Consider the following 23,344-nt stretch of genomic DNA (forward strand, 5'->3'; position numbering starts at 1 on the left):
ATTTTATCCCTCCTTACCCTTTCTCCCAAATTACACTATCCTATCCTGTCTACCCTCTTTTATCCTAGTCATGTTTTATGTAGCTCAACTTATCATACACTACTAAGCCCAACTTTACATTGTTTTACTACTGTTTTATTAAAATTCTATTAACTTTGTATTTCAAATTACTATGTAAGCCGCATTGAGCCTGCATTATGTGGGAAAGCGCGGGGTACAAATGTAATAATAATAATAATTCAGACTTAACCAGCCATGGGTTAGTGGATAAAGACAGGGCGGTCTTATTTATCCACTAAACCTGGCCGACATAGGCGGCTTGACATGCGGTGCTAATTAGTCATTTTCAGTGGCATTAACCTGTTAAGTGCCAGTGAAAATGGCCAGATAGCCACAAACAAGCGAGTTAACTGATTGGCAGCCATTCTCAGCTGGTTAACTCGCTCTGAATATTAGCCAGATAGATTACTAGCACTTATGGAAGTGTATTACTTACCCATGAAAGTGCCAAAGCCGTGCTCCCTTGGGCTGTGTATTAAATACTGTGTATCTAATACATACTGATCCCAGGTCCCATCTACTGTACTACCTAGGATTGTATTCATATATCCCGGGCATCCCCAGACAGCATGATATAAAGTATGGGGTGTATGGTTGCATTTGACACATCTATCCTCCTGTCTGGAGCCCATGTGGGCTACTTGTTGCCCTGACATGTATGCCCTCATGACCACCCTATACCAACATTCTCACAGACTCTCATCAACAGTAAGAGACGGGATACCCCTTAATGTAGCTCCAACATCCCAATCCACCAGCGACCCCCCCCCCCCCAATTCCTTTTCCCATTTCTGTATGATGACTTGGAAGTTTTGGGGGGCAGACCCTTTCACTAGTGCTCTTTGAAGAGTCAACACTGACCTTCCTGTAACCTCTAGATCTTGAAAAAATGCACGTATTTTATGTTCTAGTTTTGCCTTCAGTGCTGGTTGATTCAGATTTAAAATGCAATGTTTAATTTGGGCATATGCAAAGCGGTCCCCCCAAGATGTCCCAATCTTAGTTTGTAGCTCCTCATATTTTATGAGGTTGTCCAGTTCATTTAATAATGCAGGCTGCACTAATACTCAGAAGATCTTCATAGACAAATTGAGTTCCCATTCCAGTGATAGTTACCAATCAGGGAAACAATCCAGGGTTTTTTCCCCTATAGTCTTATGTCACAGATTCAGGGAATATGGTTGTTTACCCAACATTGGTTCCTGAGCCTCATAGCCAGGATATTGGTTCCTTGATTCAGTCTAATGATATGTCTTGTACTCTTTGGGCTTCTAGGAGACATTATAATAGAAGATATTATGGTTTTAAATGGAGGAGGTTTATCCTCTGTTGTGAAGGAAAGGTTGGATCTGTCCCACACAAAATCTGCTTGAATAACTTATATGTCTATAAGAGTCTGCTCTGAAGATTAAATCCATTAAGGTTCACATTAGTATCATCTTCAATTATTCAGTTTATTTAAGGCTTTCTTCTGTGGAAGCCTCCCATCAAGCCACTTGCTAATTCTTAAAACCAGAAATTGATTTCTGTGTTTAAAATGCTGCCATGGATGCATCAGTTGCCCATCTGAGGTCAGGAACCATGGAATATTCAAACATTTACATCCCATTACTGTTGGAAGATAAGGGGATTGAGTCGGTCTGTCCTGTGCGGTGTCTTTGTTAATTAAAGTCCACTTCTTTCTCCCTGTGGCCATGTTTATTATTTTGAGGTTGCATTCATTTTTTTTTTTTAAAGCACATAAAAATGGGCCACCAAAAATATCCTATTTTCCCAGCCGGCATGTGTGGTACAATGCACGAGCGTTCGAGCCCAGAGCCTGTGCATAAGCAACCAAACCAGAGCTGCTTATTTTGATGTTTTATTTCGTGATTTTATGCATGTTTTATTATTAATTACCTAGGATTTCAGGTAGTGCAAGTTATTAATGTTTTAAATAAATAAGTTGGGTTCAAACACAAGCATAAGCCTGTCTTCCTTCTCAGGCAGTCACTTCACGTTCAACATAAAGATTATTCAGGTCAAACATGAAAGAGGCTTGTTCCCTAACAGGCCACAAATTCATGGTGGTGAAGCCCCTCCCAGCGCATCCCGTGAACTTGTATCTGGAGGGGGTTGAGGGGACTGGAGCTTCCAGGCCCCTTGTAGCTGACTTGAGGTGGGGGGTGTCTATTGGGGGAAATGGGGGACCTGTTAGTATGCTGGACAGGGCTTCCCATTCTCTCCAATGGTCTGTAAACCCTACTGGCGTAGGGTTTGCTGCAGACATCGCTGATCATTGGGGAGGAATAATAAAATACCTGTTTAGCATGCAGTTGCATGCTACTTGCGCTCAGAGCCCATGAGCGAGTTGTTTCATGTGCTCGGAGGCTTTGATCATGGGGAGGTAGCAAACGTGGCTGCGTTTGCTTATGATCATCTGCCCATCAGTCTCAAAAAGGGCCTCAAAGCAGCCTCTGGCATCATATAAAGAAGCCTGACCTACCTTGCAGGCTATCTTAGGGTCCATCCTGGAAGCTCCTTCCTCCTCCCTCGGAGCCTCTCTGACTCTTCCTAACTGCTGGCTTCTTATAGTTCCTGGTTGGATCCCCGCTTTCTTGGCTAGACTCCTTCTCTAACTCCTTATGGTGGCCTGGCCAGAGGAAGGTGGGAGGCAGGTTCCAGAGGACTGGGGTTTTCTCATACACTTCCTCACAGCATGTAACTGGGTGGTCCCAATTGTGAGGACTGCTTTCCTATTTGTCCTCAGATAAAGCAAATTTCTTTACTTGTAGCTAATATTCTCCAATGACAGCAGAGCAGAATACCAGTCTTTATGAAACTGTCCTACCTTCTGTAGGCGTTAACTCTTCCTTGTCATAGGAACTGCCACATATGCACAGTACAACTCCCTAAAACAAGCATATCAAACATGCAACCCACAGGGAAGTTCTGTGCAGCCTGTGTTGTTATATCGAATGCATATTCTATATTTAAAATCTGGTTAATTGCATAATATTATTAATTTCGCTCTTAAGTAACTGTAATGGGGAGAATAAGGAGGGCAAATATTTTAGTACAGCCCTGCGTGGCTGCCAGAATGACCCATCCTTAGTCATGAGTTTGACATACCCGCTCTAGAAAGGTATTATGCTTTGTTTACACTGGTTACCCACATCTGAGGCCTGGTATCCTGCTGTCCTTGAAGAGCACCTGTTTCACATAAGTAGCTTTGCTTTATTATGGGATAGATGGCTCAGTCTCTGAGGGAAGGGCAGGGAACACATACACAAGCATTAAGTTAGAGACGGTGTTAATTTAGGAGTGTAGGGTTCCTGAAAAGAGGGAGATGAAGAATAAGGCAAAAATGCTGCTCTTGCCCGCCCGCCTGCCCCCTTACCTTCATGTGTCTGACTGCTCTTCCTTCGGTTTGTCTCTGCTCCAGTGTGCCAGGAGGACCTGGATAATTGCACTCATTCAGGTCCTCCTGGCACCCAGGAGCAGCAGAGAGACAGACCCGGAAACAGACAGGCAAGAAGGAGCTTGCTGGTGCTGGGTCCCCCCTACCCCCCCCCCCCCTCGACAGCCTTGGTATATGGGAAGGTGTCTGTATACTTTAGTAATGTTATAAGGATGCATTGCCAAAGGCGATCATTGAGGTCTGAGAGACTGAGACAACTGCGTTTAACTTCACCTCTGACATAATATTATGCTGAAATGAGTGTGAACTTTCTCTGTTGCCAGACCCTCACTTTGGGATAATCTTCCTGGTCTTCTAAGATTGTGTGATAATACTCAACAGTTCAGATGACTCTTAAAGACTCATTGCTTTTTAAAGGCCTTTCTAGAGGAATTAAGTACTCTTAAGTGACTGAGCCATTGCAATCCCTGTGGATGGACATATCATTTAGATTTTGTTTTGATTGTATTGTTAAGATGATTGTTTGTTGGTTATTTTATTTTATTGATGATATGTATGTTTTATTGTTACCCGCTTTGGGATATGTGTAAAATAAATAACTAAATAAATACTTTTATGTCATGAATTACAAATCCTCCCCTATCTTTTCCATACCACCTCACCTGGTGTCGTCCTGCCTCATCTAACCCATCACACCTTTCCGCATTCCACCTCACCTCATGCCATTTCTCTTCTATCCCAGGTGGGGAAGTTCTTCAGTGAAGTGGACCCTAACTTGATGTCAGCGCTTTACAATAATTCATTCTTCACACGGAAGGAGTCCTACGACTATCAAGCTGTGTGCACCCAAAAAACTGAAAGTAACACAGGGGCTGCACCCCGAGGGATTTTTGTGGTAAGTGAAATGGGTCCGGCTTAACCATTAAGCAGACTTGAATGGTCACCGCCGGCGGAAGCTTCTGGGGTGCAGCAAAGGTTAGCTACAGTCAAAGCACCAGCAGTGGGTCTTGACGGTCATACAAACTCAAAAAACCATCAGCACATATATTTACCCATAGAGAGGGAGGGCAGTTATTAAATAGCCCCTTTTATCTGGGTATCTGGCTTTTGGAAATTGCTCTCATTATATGAAACAAAGTGTAATATTTAAATGAACAGTGTCCAATGATATGTTTTGGGAATGATAATAGCAGATCAGTGATAGATATACAAACTTTATTCATACAAATAGCAAAACTCCTTGCATCTTGACAGTGTCTTCTTTGAAAAAATCAGCACTAACACTATAGAAGTGGAGTCCTTACAACTGCTATCGCAAGAGGAGTTTGTATACGTCACTCTGGCAGTTGTAAAGACTCCACTTCTGTAGTGTTAGTTCTGATTTTTTCAAAGAAGACGCTGTCAACAGTCTGACCCCTGAGGCAGCCGTGTTTGGGCAAAACACAGCCAGTGTCGGGCAATGCAAGGAGTTTTGCTATTTGCACGAATAAAGTTTGTATATCTATCACTGATCTGCTATTATCAATCCCATCTTAGAGCTTGTGGATGGCCTAGTGGTTAGGGTGGTGGACTTTGGTCCTGAGGAACTGAGTTCAATTCCCACTTCAGGCAAAGGCAGCTCCTTGTGACTCTGGGCAAGTCACTTAACCCTCCATTGTCCCATGTAAGCAGCATTGATCCTGCCATGAGTGGGAAAGCACAGGGTACAGATGTAACAAAAAAAAATTGCCTTTCTGTTTTTTGGGACCAATGATATGCTTTTACAGGATTGTTCTAGTAGGGTTGGTATGATTTTGTAGTTTATTAAAATCTTGGTGAAGAGAGAGGTTGTAAGGAATAGAGGCCAACCAAATTTTAGTTTTGGCTTTAGCGTCAAAACCAGCCTATAATTTGTGCTTGTTTCTGTTTTGGCCAAAATTTTCAATACATTTTCAGCTGAAACCGAAACAGTTCTGCACAACCTCCACCTCCTACCTCCTGTGTCAAAATGGTTTTTTGGACCTCCAGCGGCAGTCTCGCGAGACTGCTGCTGGAGGTCATGGCAGCTATTTTGAGATTGGACTCCTGCCCCTACTAGCCACCGATGACATGGTAGGGCCAGGTGGGGGCTGCTGTCGAAGAGTGGATCTGGTAAGAGGCTCTTTCTGGTCAGGGAGAGGGAGTGGGTGCTGTTTGGGGGCTGGGTTGGGGCTAATTTCACTTTCGGCTTTGTTTTAGGCCAAAACCGAGCAACAATTTCAGCCGTAGATTCCATTTTGGCCGAAACCAAAAATCCTGATTTTGGTCAAGCACTAGTATGGAACCTATGTGCTTTAAAGTTAATTGAGGGAGGCACAAGGCTAAAAGTTCACTTAATGCACGTAAATCCCTTCTACCAGCACTGAAGTGGAAGTGTCAGTCCCCTGGATAAAGCACAGCAGGCTCCCGGGGAAGTCACAGGCTTAAAATAAGAAAAGCATTGCCTTACTGGGTTAAACCCAAAGGTCCATCTAGCCCAGTATTCTGCTTCCAACAGTGGCCCAAGAATTCCAGGCTACCTACCCCCAGGGATAAGCAGCGACTTTCCCTACTGTCAGCAGGAGGCTCTTCGTTTGGCCTCTTTCACATCCCATGATTTGATAGTTATAAAGGAGAGGAAGGAGCTGAAATCTTACCCGTCTAACTTGGTGTCATTTTGAGAGGGACCAAAATCACTAAAGGGTTGGAGGTTGGATGCCAAAGAGTGACCAAGCTGGAACTTTAACCAGAGGCTCTGTTCTCTACCTCCATTCTATTGAAGCTGGAATATGGGTTGGAATGTCGGCTGTCAATGAAGATATGTGTCATGGTCTCAGGCTCTTGGACACTGGCACCACGTGAGCCCTTGGACCACTGCCGACAAGCGGCAGCAGTAGGCAAGACCCTTAACCAGGACTGGGTAAGCAAGCAACGCAGGAGAAGCTGTAGACAGGCAAAGCTGGAACAACCAAACTGGAACCACAGGACTGGAACTACAGCAGTAGGCAGGCAGGGAATAAGCAGGACAGATCAACCGGTCTTCACCTGCGCTTGACCACCATTCCCCAGGGGTTGAGCTCCCAGGTGCAGGTGGCCGGCAGGACTTACTGGACCTAGCTTGCAGACAGACCAGCCAGCTTATAATCGAAAGTGATCGCCGGCCATTTCCTGACACAAATTGGGAGATGGCCGGTGATCTCGGAAAAGCGGCGAAATCGGTATAATCGAAAGCTGCATTTTTGACAGCATCGCTGCTTTCCCGTCGCCTCGCCGGCGAAAGTTCAAAGGGGCGTGTCGCCGGCTAAGCGAAGGCGGGACATGGGTGGGCGTGGGCATGGCTACCAGATGGCCGGCTTTCGCCGATAATGGAAAAAAAACCCGGCGATAAGCAACATTTCGCCGGGTTTACTTGGTCCTTTTATTTTCACGACCAAGCCTCAAAAAGGTGCCCCAACTGACAAGATGACCACCGGAGGGAATGGGGGATGATCTCCCTATACTCCCCCAGTGGTCACCAACCCCCTCCCACACTAAAAAAATAAAAGTAAAAACCTTTTTTGCCAGCCTCAAATGCTGTACCCACCTCCATGACAGCAGAATGTGTTCTATCCTCCGACAGCCTTTCCCTGGTTGTGATGTGGCTCTCGGGTGAGTGTGACACCTTTTCTGTTAGGTGCACTGCAGAGTCACATCAGCAATGCATTGTGGTGGATGTAGGGTACTGGGCTGTACTCCCATGGTGCTTTTCCCCTGCTAACTGGGTCAGAGTGTGCCCTGTTTTACTTCCGTTAGTCCATGAGGTAGTGGCCATGTTTGTAAGCCAGTTTTAGATCCCTTTCATGTGTTAGCCACGTTAGAGAACTTAGTTCTTACCTTGAATGTGGCTGAAAGAGGGCATTGTACACCATTCTGCCAGCTCTGACCTACTGCTAATCTCAGTACCAGGAAGACTCTTTGCCAGTGGGGCACAACCTCTGATCTGCAGTTAACTATGAGTAAACGTGCTTATTCAAATAAAGAGCTTTTTGAAAGAGATTAGTGTTCAGGTGTCAACTGGTGTGGCAAGCTTATACAGCAGCAACAAGTCCTATCCCTGGAGCACTTGTAGTGGGTACCGCAGTGCACTTAAGGCAGGCGGACCCAGGCCCATCCCCCTCCCCCCCCCCCCACCTGTAACACTTGTGCTGGTAATGGGAGCCCTCCAAAACCCACTGTACCCACATGTCTAGGGTGCCCAGTTGGTGTCCTGGCACGTCAGGGGGACCAGTGCGCTACAAATGCTAGCTCCTCCCACGACCAAATGGCTTGGATTTTGCCGGGTTGGAGATCGCCGGTATTTTTTTCCATTATCGCTGAAAAACAAACCCGGCCATCTCAAACCCAGCGAAATCCACGCCATTTGGCCGGGCTAAACCGTATTATTGGAAAAAAAATGGCCAGCCATCTTTTTCAATAATACGATTCCAGCCAACTGTGGCACCGCCGCCACAATAGATCGCCGGCGACCTATTTGGCCGGCGACATTCGATTATGCCCCTCCAGACCAACAGGATACTAAACAAGCTTAACACAGGGTTCGGGACTACTAAGGATTTGGGATTCTCAGACAGGGAATAGGACACAGAACAAGCTTGACAGAAACAGGGTTAGGGTTCAAAACAGGAGTGCCCACAGGCACCCAGACAAGAACAAGGCATACAGGTAAGACACAAGACAAGGTAGAAGTGCTCCTACAGCACAGCAAGAGAGACGTGCTCCTATCAGCACCAGAAGGTTAAAGCAGGGAGGCCAAAAGGGTAAAGCATGGAAGCTTAAACAAGCAGGCAGAAGTGCTCCTAACAGCACATCAAGACAGAAGTGCTCCTATCAGGACCAGAAGGGTAAAGCAGGGAAGCTCAAACAAGCAGGCAGAAGTGCTCCTAACAGCACAACAAGACAGAAGTGATCTTAACAGCAGAGCAAGACAGAAGTGCTCCTATCAGCACCAGAAGGGTAAAGCAGGGAAGCTCAAACAAGCAGACAGAAGTGCTCCTATCAGCACCAAACACTAACCTGGACCTTTGGCGTTTGCAAAGGCCAAGCAGGAAGTTTCCAGGTGGCTATTAAGCCCATCAGCAGCTGAGGCTCACTGCAGCAATCTCAAGGCAGCTAAGGGTGAGGCTAGCTGCCAAACTTCCAAGCAAAACTGGAGGGCTAAAATATCTGGGCCGGACTGAAAAGAGAGTCTAGAAAGTCTATGGCAGCCACCGGTTCTGGCCACCAGAGGGCGAGAGGAGCACAAACCAAGAAAAAGTCACAATCGTGACAATATGGCAATATATAAGACACAATATTGAAAGGATTCTGTTTTCCAGGACATGCACCTATCTGCAGCTGATCCCCCTGACATGTAGAGATTACTTTGCTATAAACAGAACACCAAACACAAAAGTTGTTAGGGACACACACATCTGACGAGCTTTCTTTTTTATAACAGTATTCTTCTGAGGAAGTAGAACTGAAATATCTCAGATATTTTTGATAACATAGCATTAGAACCTGTAATGATTTTCTGTTTCTTTGTTTCATTTGCTTTAACACTGAGCCTGATACTGAATTATATAACACCTCCCATCCAAACAGGATGCCAACACTTTTTGAAATGACGATACTTCAGAAATATTTTCACATTATCATTTCTGGGATGGAAAGGCTGTGTAACAAATTTCGGTGTCTGATCTGTGTGTTCATCCCCCACCATTGAATTAGATGGATAAACTGAGAGACAGAAGATGAGATGATTCACCACAAAGTGGGCGTCTAAATGGCAGATGACGTTTAATGTGAGCAAGTGCAAAGTGATGCATGTGGGAAAGAGGAACCCAAATTATAGCTATGTCATGCAAGGTTCCACGTTAGGAATCACGGACCAAGAAAGGGATCTAGGTGTCGTCGTTGATAATACGTTGAAACCCTCTGCTCAGTGTGCTGCTGCAGCTAAGAAAGCAAATAGAATGTTAGGTATTATTAGGAAAGGAATGGAAAACAAAAATTAGGATGTTATAATGCTCCATGGTACGACCACACCTTGAATATTGTGTTCAATTCTGGTCTCCGCACCTCAAGATAGATATAGTGGAATTAGAAAAGGTGCAGAGAAGGGTGACAAAAATGATAAAGGGGATGGGACGACTTCCCTAAGAGGAAAGGCTAAAGTGGCTAGGGCTCTTCAGCTTGGAGAACAGGCGGCTGAGGGGGATATGATAGAGGTCTATAAAAAAATGAATGGAGTTCAACAGGTAGATGTGAAGCGTCTGTTCATGCTTTCCAAAAATACTAGGACTAGGGGGCATGCGATGAAGCTACAATGTATAATTAAACTCTGGAATTCGTTGCTAGAGAATGTGGTAAAGGCAGTTAGCTTAGCGGAGTTTAAAAAACGGTTTGGACGGCTTCCTAAAGGAAAAGTCCATAGACCATTATTAAATGGACTTGGGGAAAATCCACTATTTCTGGGATAAGCAGTATAAAATGTTTTGTACATTTTTTGGACCTTGCCGGGTATTTGTGACCTGGATTGGCCACTGTTGGAAACAGGATGCTGGGCTCGATGGACCTTTGGTATTTCCCAATATGGCAATACTTATGTACTTATGTCAGGGAAAAGCAAGATTAAACCTTCTAAATTATTCTGATCCTTTCCTGTTGTAGTCTAGAACTGGGATCTGACCCTCAAGTGGAGAACTAGATTGATAGGTAGACAAAAGGCAACTTTTTCTGTGTTCTGTGGAATATGTGGGCATGACTGAGTCCCTGGTATCATCTCTCTGATAAAGTGAGACCGCCTATGTTGAGCTATCAGCATCTGCCAAATGCTCTGTTCATGTTGGAAGAGATCCCAACTTTAAGTGATGAGGATTATTTAGGGATAACCTATGGCCTCCTTTCTTTTCACAGCCAACTGTGGCAGACTTCCTAAACCTGGCATGGTGGACTTCTGCTGCCACTTGGTAAGAGTTTCTCTGTCTCTTCCATATTTTCTTTCTTTACCCTCCCCCTCCCCCATCTCATTATCTATTCTGGGTGTTGATAAATAATTCAAGAAACTGAATAAAGAGCTACTTTGCTATGTGAAACAAAATAGCCACAACCTATTTCCCCTGTTTTTCCCACTGTGCCCTCAGCTAGTCAAACTGAGGGAATGAGATTCAGCTTCCAGCATTCCCAGGTAGTACATTTCTCCATAACAGGGATAATAGGGAAATTAGAGTAAACCACTACTGCCATAATTTTAATTCTTCGACCTCCAACCCTTCAGCTTTCAGGTGTGACATCAGGTGGGCCAGGAGCATGTCAATACCATTTTGGGGTGGACCCTGACATGACAGGTGCAACTGAGCATGGTTGAGCTGAAGAGGGGGAGGGTATGTGAGGGAGTCTATAGGATGCTATTCCTCTCCCTTAAGAATATTCCCTCACAAAGTCAGAACCACCTCAAGCCCCATAGTCTCACCCAAAGAGGAAGTGACATTGGGGGGGTGGAGCTAGGAGGCTAGGAGGACAGCTGCCAGAGTTGGGTTAAGGAGGCCCAGGGAAGGGAGAAACGGGCCCACAGCGTATACCTTCATGACCTATGTGTAGCTACCATAACCTGGCTCAAGTAGGCCAAAACTTAATGTGAATAATTGTGAGAATCCTGTTCTTGAGGCCTGGCTGGAGCCAGACTAGTGCCTAGGTTCAAAGTTCTTCTGAATCTCAAGAGACTTTACCCTTCATTTCTTTACCTGTGAAGTAACAGGCCTCAACCTTTTAAGTTATTAAAAAGTTTTGTTTTACCATGTAGCCATGCCTGGCTGTATAATCTGAGAGCCCACCCTCAACCCTCTCTCATGTTATCACAGCCTACTTTATAGAATTATCCCCTTTATGACAGCAGATAAACCCCCAAAATGACCCATTCAGTCTGCCAATAGTGTAAAACTTTACTCCTCATGCTAACTGGGAGCCGCTGGACCTATGGCAAAATTTAGACTGAAAGATGCCCAGGTATGAAGCTGTTGACTTCTTGTTAATAAAAAAAATTGGTATATAATTGTTCTCCTTGTGAGGGCAATTTTCAAAACAAAATGCCCTGATGCAAAGTACATTTGGATTAAAGAGAAAGTACAGACATAATTTCCGTGTGAAAACTGCCCAGGAAAACATACCCACATGTTTACATATGCTTCTTCTCCAGATATTTTTCCATTAAAAATAATGCATGCGCCTTTGAAAATGCAGATATACATGCATTGTAACTTCCCTTAACTTAATGTGCTTCAGGAACAGTGGCATGAAAATGCAGGTCAACATACGGTATTACACAATGAATGTACTTGTACCTGCATGTCAGGTGGCCAGTTTTCAAACAGCCCTTTTACCTGTGGAAATAGTCATTTACAGGGTTAAATGATATTTCAGAATTACCCTGCTCACTCTCTTTTTCCATGTAGCCTTTATACAGCAATGGTATTAAAATAGGACTCTCTGAATAGTATAGTCCCAAAATTCAAAAGACAATGTCAAATAATTGAATTCTGTAACTAGACACATAGGCCCCTACCAACCCTGTGAAATACTTCTCCTGGCAAAGTGATGGGACTAGAACCCAGCACTCATAAAGTTCCTAAAATGCCTGTTATACCTAGAAGTTATAAAGGTAATTTTGTAAGTTGTGTGCTTATTGTAAGTAGGGATAGTCTCAATGTTGCCGGGCTCCCCGGGTATCTTCTGGCCCGTTTTGGGCCGGTTCGCGTAAGGTTGGGGGTCTGAGGGAGGTATGGAGGGCTTCAGGCCGAGAGTGCCGTCAAAACGTGTCCAGCTGCGAAGGCGTGCTGGAGGCGAATGACAATTGTAAGGCAGGAACCTGGCAGGAAAATGGCAGGCTTGTGGCCTAGCCTGCCGGGGGGGGGGGGGCGGAGGACGCAGCGTGCAAGTATGTGTTGTACGCGGCATCCATCCCTGGAGCTCTGGTAGGCCCCGCTGAGGCCTGGGACTAAATTTTTATGTAGTCCGAGCTGGAGTTCCAGGGATTTCGCGATTTTTGGGGTTTTTTTTGTTTTAGCTCCGTTTTTGGAAGAGGACTCTCGGGACAGGTTTTGTTGGTGGTTGTCATGTTAGGGGGACTTCAGAAACCAGGTAAGGGGTCTGGTGGCCCAAAGTTTTATTTCGGGTTTTTTTTTTTAATTTGTGAGCTTTGGGGTTTTTGGTTATGGGAATTAAGGGGTTAAATGGATTTTAATTTTTTTTTATATAGTTTAGGGTTCCTGGAATTTTGTTAAAATTTTCTGGGGGGTTAAAATTGTAAAATAAGATTTTAAATAGTAGTTTCAGTGAGGTGCAGTGGAGTTCCTAGGGTGGCTGACACCCAGGTCGGATCGCTGATGCACCCACCCCCGGTGCAGTGACCCCACCCCCACCCCCGGCGAAACGACAGACACCTCCCCCCAGCGAAACGACACCCCCCCCCCCGGGTGCATTTTTACCTGCTGGGGGGGGGGGGGTGCCGCACACCTGTCAGCTTCGCTCGTTCCCTGCTCCCTCTGCCCCGGAACAGGAAGTAACCCGTTCCAGGGCAGAGGGAGCAGGGAACGAGCATTGCCGACAGACCCGCGGCACCCCCCCAGCGGCGTGCACCTGAGGTGGACCGCCCCCACCGCCCCCCCTTGGTACGCCACTGGTGAGGGGAGCTAAAAAGGGCTCTCGGGGGTTTAAAATTATAATTTTGATGGAGCAGGTGTAGAAAGTGTTAATTTAATTTTTGTTAGGTGTTTAAATTTATTTTGGATTTTTGAAAAGGGTTTTAGGTGAGAAAAAGCAGGGGCGTCTATTGAAAATAGAGTGTGATGCTTGACGGTATTAGTGAATTTGGTACAGTTCAGGGTATGTTTGACTTTAATTTTCATAAAGATACTATTTTTACATTGATTCCTAAGGGAAAAAATAAAATAAAATGGAGATTTAGCTTGATCAATTGGAATTCCAAATTGACAGAAAAAAAAAAAAAACGGGTTTTCTATAAAGTTTTCTATTCTCTGGGGAGACCTCTGATGCCCAAGCCAAGCTTCCATTGGCTTAGCAACAGCTGAGCTGACAGTTGCTGAGTGGAGTTGAAACTGCTGGTGAGAGAGGGTGTGCAGGGCTGAATGGCAGTGACTAAAAAGAGAGAAGTAATGATTAAAACTATTGAATGAAAGTTTTGAGAGCTGAAAGTACATGAGTGGTTGTACACTAAAGGTATTGCTCTGGATAGTACCTCATTTTATTTGATGAGAGAGTTACAGTGTATCTTGGCTGTCCTAAATAGAGAGAAAAATAGCAACAAACATTGTTTCAGTCTCGTCTCCGGCTTATTTGGGAAGGCAACTGGTAACTTTAATTCAGTTGTTTGACTATGTTAAAGGAGAATCAGGCATAAATTATAAGGTGTTCTGTGCCATGGAATGTTGGGTGTTGTGCTGACTGTGAAGGGCTGAATGAGAGGCAGAGCCACGGTGTGATGTTCTGACAACTCCTGAGAAGTTAGGGAAACTAAAATAAAGTGTAGGCCAGGAAGATAGAACTATTTTATTTTATTTTAAATAGTCTGCTGGGCCAAAGTATTTTCATAAATAATTAAATGTCACTAGTAGAAGATACCCTGTTACAATAGGAAGTTAGGGTTTTGCCTTCTAGTTTATTTTATTTAAGTGAGGTTTAGGAAGAAGATTTCTACAAGATAGATTCCTGGAATTGTATCAGAATTGTTTCATGGGCCCCCACGCAAGCAAGACAGCATCATCATCTAACTTCAGAAAACATACAAAAGAAACAAACTTACCTTCAGTTAAGTAACTCTCTTGGAACGATTCTTATGAAATTAACTTAAAATAAAGAAGTCTTTGCAAGATACATACTTACCTGTGTGTTTGTTGAAGTGAAGCTCTTACTCTGTGAAAACATAAATAGTTCACAAAGGATCAAATTCTTTATAATTATAGAGAGAGAAAAATAAGTTTAAAGGGAAGAAAAAGATTTTAACTTTCAGAGTGTCGTATTTAAACAAAAAGGGATACTTATCTGATGAAAATAAATTTTCTGATCGTTATGGTAATCCTACGTATAAAACAAGAAAAGAAAAACTAAAGTGAATTGTATTTGCATCACTTATATGGTTATTTTTGGTTGTTTTAGTAAATGAGTATATTGGTAATATAGATATACATGTTATAGTTAAATACAACTCATGAACGTAAGAAAAATAAAATTGTTTTTGTGAATTTTGAGTTGTATCCTTTTAAATTTGGGTTATATCCTGAACTTAGTTTTATTTCCTCTTTCGCTCTTCGAGAGCGAAAGATGAGGTTACTATATTTTACCTCCTTCCTAGTTAGGCTGTATGCTTCCAGATACTGGTCACGATTACATACAACCATCTGGCATCTGAGATCACACACCATAGCGGCCTCTAAAGGGGGGGAGGTGTACATTATACTTTTCCCTGGGCGGATACCACCGTATTTTCAAAACAATGCTATGCATATACTTCCATTTTGAACATTTTCCAAGGGATTTTATGCATTCACATTTTTCTTCCTTGGCGTACTCAGATTTGATGGGTTATTTTATGGGTTTAAATTAACTACCCAAAAGGCTGCTGACTTGCTTCACTCTCCACTCAATGCAAGTAATATTAGAACAATGCTAAGTAATTATTACCATGAAGATATTTTTGAAAAGGAGGGAAAGGACTTCAGAAGCTCAGAATCTGTCTTGCTTGTAACTTGCTGGACTAGCAGCTGAGTGGCTTCCTCGTGAGTCCTTAAAAACCTCTTTACTCTTTTCTTTTTATTTTTAATTCCTCATATCAGTTAACCTTTCACCAATTGTGAATTTTTTTTTCATTTATATCTTTTATTTTAAAATTCCCAACATGTTCAGTTGAACCTTCAATCAAGACTATAATATGGTGGGCAGTTATCTTGTCTTTGCCGATGCGCTCTACAGTGCATCACAGTTTCACTTCAGGCTTCTTCAGGAACGACAAACAACTTCGGCACCAATAGTACCCCTGCAGTCTTATTCTTCCTCACATATGCACATAAATTTAAACCCCCTCCCCAATCCCGCCCCAGGAACACCTTCATTCAGTCTGGGTAAAGAAATGGTTCCTCCAGTTTATATAAATGGTGTCCAATTTGCACGTACAATTCAATTGAATAATGAGCCAATTAGTGCAAATAATTGTGCTAACAGTCAATAAAGATGTTATCACAAAATGCCTAGCCACCTGCCTGGGGTTATCCCGCTGGAGCTTAGAGGGTCTATCCCCAGCACAGCTCAGGTCAGCCTGAACCTGCCACTTGTGCTCTACACTAACACCCTCCTCCCACTAACTGGGTCACAATCGCCTCTGGGCAAGTCTCCCACTCTCAAACTATCCCCAGTGATTTCTAGGTTAGTGGGGCCACAGTTTTCAGAAAACAATCAAAAACCCAACAAACAAACCACTAGGATTCTTTATCAGTCCAGACAAGCAGAGCAAACAAACATTTATGTTCATTGTCTTTAAAATATTGAACAGTGGAACAAAATAGTGCAAATAGCAAACAATAATAGGTAACTGAAATAAGCATCAATTATAACACTAACTAAACATTGTATACTGGCTAAACAGTACCTGGGAAGATCAGGACATATAATTCACCGAGCCTCATCAAAGAGATCTGTCTCTCTTTTCGCCCGGGCTAAGACTGAAGCAACAGCCAGCCAAACTCCAGGCCAATCAGAGCCCAGTCGTCAAGTTTTAAAAGTATACTGCTCAAAGTACTGTAGATTCATGCACGTTTCTAAACAGCTTTAACATAAGACATGCACCACCTGCTGGCCAAACTAGAGAAATGCACTTCAAAGGCAATTTTACAGGTTTAAAACATACAGATGCATGCACAAATCTTTTAACGTGTAACTAGAAAGAGGTCGTGACCATGGGAGGGGAATGGGTGGGTCAGAACGTTCACAGTCTTATAGAATTCAGGGGATTCGTGCCTGATTTATGCACAAGGATTTGCACAGGGTTCAGTTGATATAAATCCTCGTGCCCAAATTTGGGTGTGGATCGCAGCGCTATTCGTTATGCTATAAATGGTGCCCAACTCGGACCCTATTTATAGATTAGCGCTCAGCAGGAATTTTTTCAGTGCCTATATTTGGACCCCATTTATTGAATCTAGGGCCCCTTTTACAAAGGTGTGGTAGGCTGTATGCACAAGAGCGTGCACCAACATTTTAGTACCGCCAGGCTAGTGCATCCCCCTGACAGTAATTTCAGATTTGGCGTGCGTCCATAACGGCAAGACAAATTTTTTATTCCCTATCCCGTGCGGCATTTCATTCATTAATCGGCAGTTGGCGCATGCTGATCGGTCACCACACGTGTAGCATGTGAGCCCTTACCACTAGATCAGGCCATAAATAGGCGCACACTGATTTCAGTCTTACTGCAGGCACTTTTCCGGCCCAGTGAAATAAAAGCCCTTTTCCCCAGATGCGGTAAAAATTGGCCCAGGGTGTGTCAAAAACATGCACCCACACTACTGCAGGCCACTTTTTGCCATGGCTTAGTACAAGGACCCTGTAGTCCCTTATTACTTCAAACCATCAAGCGCTGATTTTTCATGGTCACCCACCCACTTTGTCCCCTGTTATCGTAGTTTGACGCTGATGGTGGCCTGCTTGTGTTATTTCCTTTTTTAAATCTATTTCTGTTTCTGTTTTAAATTTGTTACTTTACTCTTTTCACAAAGACTCAGAGCAGGTAACAAACAAAATGACAACAATATAAGAAAATAGCATACAATAATCTCTCAGCTTTGTCCTTTCTGTCAATTAGGTCCATGTTTCAGCAGTTCCTATATGGAATCGCATACAGCAGTTGGTTTCAAGCAGGTAAGCTTTCTTCTTTCTCAGCATATAGGTACAGTGAAGTCCTTATTCTTTCACATGGTATGCAGCAGTAAGGTATTACATTACTACTGTCCAAATCTTAATCCAATAAGACCCTGCTTTAATGCTTAAAAATTCACATGATAGTGATGAAAAGTCACAGGTAATGATGAAAACAAAATAGTAGTTCCTCATTCCCCTGCCTTCTCTCGTTTGCAAGCAACACTTCCTCCTCCTCCCCCCAGTGGAGTCACCAGACCTTCTATTTTGGGTGTGCCTAGTTAACTTGAGTGGGCTCTTCTGACTCCCACCACCCCCATAGTTTAGAATCTCCCCTACCATTCCCCATCCCCTTCTCGTACATATAAAAAGTACAGTCTTTTTTTTTAAACTTTCCTATCTGCCTCACATCCAACATCTCTCCCTCTCTCTTCCCTCCCACACCTTCTGCCCCTGGTCCCAATTTGTCTGCACCTCTCCCCCCCCCCCCACCCGGGCCATGGTCTGGCAACTCCTCCTCTCTCCAAAATCCTTCCCCCACCCTTCCTCAGTGTACCTCTAAGGTATCACTGGGCCCTGCAGGCTTCCCCATGTCATATCCTGCCAGTAAGAAAGCAGGAAGTGAAATCAGTGAGAGCAGGTCACAGCAGAGGGAAGCTTCTGCGGGGCCAGCACAGGCAGCAATTATGAATCTCTTCTGCTGTCGGGGAGGGATGGGGGGGGGGGGGTTCAGGGATAGAGGGCAGATGCTGGGCTGCTGGCAGATGAGAAGGACAGATGGAAGTAAGGTGCCACCATTAGATAGGCTTGAGCCAAGAATGTGTAGGCCTCTGCTCACCCAGGTCCACCTGCAGCTAGGCCACTGCCTCCTCTATCCTGTCTCCCCTAGTTATCCAAAGTATGAAGGCGGCAGCAGCAGCAGCTGAGGCAATAGCAGTGGTGATAACAGCAGCAGCAGCAGTCACCTCAGGTCCTATGTGTCACTGTGCAGTCACAGATTCCAGTACTGTACATGGGTATCCAGTCTCACAGGAAGCTCACACAGGAGCAGGGAGCAGGCCTTAACTCACAGATGTTACGCTGACTACAACTGGACATAGGTCACAGTGGAGATCCAGAAGGAAAGGATGCAACCTTGTTTCTGGGACCCCATCTATTAATGATGCCACCCTCTTTGGGTCTAGACCCACATTTTGGAAGCTACTAGTCTGTATTCCAACACCATTCTGCTTTGTCCTCAACACAAGCAGCATAAATATCATGTTGATACACTGGGGCTCTTAATATCACATCCTATATAATAAAACGCACCTCCATCATTCTGAAGCTGACTGCATGGCTGAGGCATTCCTGCTCTCTGTATCCATCTCCTGAATTGACATCACGTACTTCCAGGTTTGTCACAAGCAGAAGTGACCAACCACACAAGGTTTCTCGGCTTCAGAATGTTGGAGGTGCATTCTATTAAATAGGATTGGTCAGTTCCTTGAAGCACAGCCAGAGCACAGCGTCCTGCATAGTAATGCTCAGACACCAGAGAGAGATGGGGGGGGGGGGGGGGGCTGACACCAGAGAGAGGGAGGGAGGGGGGCCTGACACCAGAGAGGGGGGGAGGTATCTCTGTCACACACACACTCTCTCTCTCACACACTCTCTCTCTCACAATCAATGTCTTTCTCTCTCTCACTCTCACACACACTCTATGTCTCACACTGTATCACATTCACTCTCTATGTGTCACACAGTCACGCACACATTCTCTTGGTCTCATACACTCAGTCTCACAGAGAGTCTGTGTCTCACACACACTCTCTCTCTCTCTCTCTCTCACACTGTGTCTCACAAACGCACTTGCACACACTCTCATTCTCACACACACACTCTCTCTCTCTCACAGACACACTCGTACCCAGACTCACTCACTCTCTCTCACACAAACACACTCGCACATTCACTCTCTCTCACACAGTCACTCTCACATACACTCTCTCAAACATACACACTCCGAGGAAAACCTTGCTAGTGCCCATTTCATTTGTGTCAGAAACAGGCCTTTTTTACTAGTCATACAATAAGGTTCTTTACTCTTTCTCACTCTTTCACATCCTAGTTTGAGCTTTGAGGCTTCAGTTTTGAGTAGTTACCTTCACAAATGTTTTCTAAATATTTGACAATTTAGAATAAAGAGCCACTTATCTAATAAAAGAAATCACAATGATTCACAAATCCTGTTGGGGTTATATTTCCTGGATAGGAGGCAATTGAAAGGAAAATTTAATTATACTGTCCAAATATAATAATGACTAACTGTCTGCTCTGCCTGGCAACAGATGATGTCACAGCAGACAGCATGGAATCCAGAGAGACCAGCTGTATCATGAAGCAAACCCAGTATTACTTCAGCAGTGTGAATGCTTCCTACAGTGCCATGATTGATTGTGTTAACTGCTCCAGGTGGGTGAGCCAAGGACCCAAACACCAGACACAACAGCACAAATGGAAATGAGCAGGGGTTGTACATGTTCCTCGCAGAACCTTGTGCTTGCATCATGGGAATGTTGCAATGTCTGGACTTGTGACAATGCTTATATCTCGCATATGCCTGTTGAGTTCAATGTGGATTACAAAGACTAGGTAAAGGCGGGATATAAATTTTAAAACTAATAAAATCTAGGAATAACCCTAGATATAGCATCAATTTTCACAGAAATACAATTAGCTTAATAAAGATATTGTCTAAATAACCATGTTTTTAGAGATTTCCTAAATGAAAAGTAATCACCCAGGTATCTAAGGTCTACATTTAACATTTCTAAAATTAATCAACTCCACAGAAAACAGGCAGGCTATTGCCAGCCAGCCACAGGGATCTAGATGTGGTAGCTGTTTAGATTATTAGACAGCTTAACATGGGGAGAATGGACTGGGTATTAGATTAAGAGTGGGACTTTATATGCTTACTGGGCCAGAATGATGGAGAAGGAAGGGAGAAGTAAAATACAAAACAAAACTGGATAATCTTCAAATCCTTACTCAAAGCCCACCTCTTCAATGTTGCCTTCGGCACCTAACCACTATACCTCTATTCAGGAAATCTAGACTGCCCCAACTTGACATTTCGTCCTTTAGATTGTAAGCTCGTTTGAGCAGGGACTGTCCTTTGTTAAACTGTACAGCGCTGCGTAACCCTAGTAGCGCTCTAGAAATGTTAAGTAGTAGTAGTAGTAGTACTTACTGGTCCAGGATGATGGAGAAGGAAGGGAGAAGTTAAAAAAAAAACTGGAAAAGGAGTGATAACCGAAATGCCAATTTGTATACACTTTGAAGCTCATTTTCAAAGCAGTTAGCCTTTCAAAGTTCCATTTGTAAGTCTAAGTGCTTTGAAAATATGCCTCCACTTTGCCCAAAATGATGCTGATTTCATAATCCTTTGTCCCATATTTTATAACAGACCCTGTATAATCCAATATATATAACAGTGTCCTCCCTAAAAAACATTTAAAAAAAATAATTTTAAAAAGTATCACTGTAATTCAAAAAAACAATAATTGACCCTAGTACTTAACTGAAAATGCAGTGATCATTCACCCAACACTAGTGTTTCGGCAACCTGCCTGCTCCAGGGGTCTTCACACAGCACCAGCAGAGTCGTAAAGGAAGCACTTTTCTATAAACGAGGTGCTAACGTGTGGCAGTAAGCTATACTATATAAAGTTCATTGGGGAAGGTAATGCGTCATGAACATTATTTCGACTGAGTATATCGCATTTACATGAGCTCCAGGCTTTGCTGGAAACGCAGCCTGGACAGAGAGTGGCAAGCGACGACCAGGGCCGAGCTGGTCGACGAAACCGTGCGGAGTCAGCGAGCGACACCGCTGCCGCCCTCGGTGCAGGGAGAGGCAGCCGAACCTCTCCCCACGGGTGACTGCGCAAGGGTTGCGCATCCAGCTCTGCCTTCCGCCCGCCCAACCAGAGCAAGGAGAGGTGACTGAGCCTGTCCCCATCGGGGACCATACGAGACCACGTGGCTGCGGTCGTGCGCAGTCGTGTGCCCGGCTCTGCCTCCTCGCCACCCGCACGCCGGTTCCTTGAACAGCAGCAGAGGAAGAGTTGCCGTGCCTGGCGTGGCCGCCCCAGGAGAACGCAAGCCACGGAAGCATGAAGATGCTCTCAAGGAGGTCACCAGGGCTGCCGAGGGCTCGGCCGACGTTGCCTCATGATCCGAGTGGTTGGGGCAGCGGCAGCAGTGCAGGGAACGGGAGCAGCACGACAAAGAAGTCCGGGAGCCAGATCCGTGGGACTTGGTGCATGGCGGCAAAACCCAAGGCTGTTGCCTCTCTTCCAGCTTCTACCTCCAACCACTGACACAGTTCCAGAGTTGCGGAGTCTCTGTGCCCTGGACAGCGCACCTGAACACCAGACTGTGAGTAAATTGTCTAATATACCTCGAGATACTGAGACCTCACGACTGGCAAGCTTGGGAGGCTTGAGAGTGGAAACCAAGGTAAAACTAAATGTTTACTGAAGGAACTGGGAAAACTCTCAATGGTACAAGCGTACCTCCAGGGGAGCCTCCAGTGCTGCATCTATCAAGCCAGGAAAGCTAAGCTTACAAAGCGAGCATATTTGTGCAAGTAGATCAGGAAAGTTAATCAAAAACAAACTAATTAACCAGAATGGAATAGTTGAGCATGCAACCTTAACCGAATCAAACTGACGGTGACTGATCTGCACACAATTGAGCTTTAGCTAATGAACAGCAATATCTGAGACTGCTGAAGCGTTTATATTAAGAGAGATACTTGAGAAAAGGAAAAAGATCTCATGGACCTTTAAAATCAGTTTCATGCACCAGCATTCCTTGCTGACCACATTCCAAAGACCAATTAAATCAAGTACCTTCCGAGTCCCATTGTCTTTCTAATACCTTTCCCAGACCAAGAGCCACCCTCCCCTCTGAGTCCACTTGTTAGTAATCAAATACAGCCACTAAACTCATCAGGAGAAACTGATCATTGTATTAACACCATAACATTTTAAGCAAGCATAAGAGAGGTGTGTTAGTCCACTTTTAAAGGTAATCAATAGAAATAAAACAAAATAAAACATGGAAAAGAAAATAAGATGATACCTTTTTTATTGGACATAACTTAATACATTTCTTGATTAGCTTTTGAAGGTTGCCCTTCGTCAGATCAGAAATAAGCAAATTTGGTAGATGACAGTTTATATAAGTGAAACATCAAAGCATAACAGTGACAGTCTACCAGGGTGGGGTTGGATAGGAACATCAAAGCATTTCAGTGACAATCTAACAGGATGGGGGTGGATAGGTGAGATATGCATGGAGACAGGAGGGTGACAAACAGAGCAATACAACTTTATGGTTGACCCAAGGGACAGAGACAGACACCTTGAAATCCTGACTGCATCCTTTGAACGGAAAGGCTACAACCCCAAAATAATCTCCAAAAATATTGCCTCCTCCCTCAAAACACCCAGGGAAAATTTGCTACAGTACAAAGAAAAAAAAAAGCCACAGACAGAATCCCCCTTATAGTGACATACAACCCAGAGCTGGAAAAATTAAGAAAAACCATAAAAGAGCTTCAGCCTCTACTCCAGGAGGATGAATTACTGAAAGAGATATTCCCATGCCCTCCAGTGCTTGCTTTCCGACAGCCACCCAACTTAAAACACAAGCTAATCAGAAGTAAACTCCCAACACAGACTCAAAAAGAATAGAATGGCACACATCCTTGCAATATATCCAGCTGCAAGCTATGCCAAAACATTTCACAGAACCCCACAGTCATTCACAAAGGAAAAATATTCAACATAAAGGAATCTTTTATATGCTTCTCTTCCAATGTGGTATACATCATTCAGTGTAAAAATGTAACGAAGAATGCTATATTGGAGAAACAAGCCAGATGCTAAAGAC

At 44.1% G+C, this 23,344-nt stretch overlaps 1 protein-coding gene across 1 annotated transcript in view; it reads left to right on the forward strand.

Annotated features, from left to right (window-relative positions):
• CACNA2D2 (calcium voltage-gated channel auxiliary subunit alpha2delta 2) overlaps positions 1-23,344 on the forward strand; it is a 1,426,314-nt gene that overhangs the window by 1,382,053 nt on the left and 20,917 nt on the right. Inside the window, exons 32-35 of the mRNA XM_030206789.1 lie at positions 4,203-4,355; positions 10,394-10,446; positions 17,346-17,401; positions 19,729-19,852. Coding sequence (XP_030062649.1) covers positions 4,203-4,355; positions 10,394-10,446; positions 17,346-17,401; positions 19,729-19,852 — 386 coding nt within the window. The remainder of the gene's footprint in view (positions 1-4,202; positions 4,356-10,393; positions 10,447-17,345; positions 17,402-19,728; positions 19,853-23,344) is intronic.

This window comes from Microcaecilia unicolor, chromosome 6, assembly GCF_901765095.1.
Source record: "Microcaecilia unicolor chromosome 6, aMicUni1.1, whole genome shotgun sequence".
In the NCBI taxonomy this organism is placed as follows: Eukaryota; Metazoa; Chordata; class Amphibia; order Gymnophiona; family Siphonopidae; genus Microcaecilia; species Microcaecilia unicolor.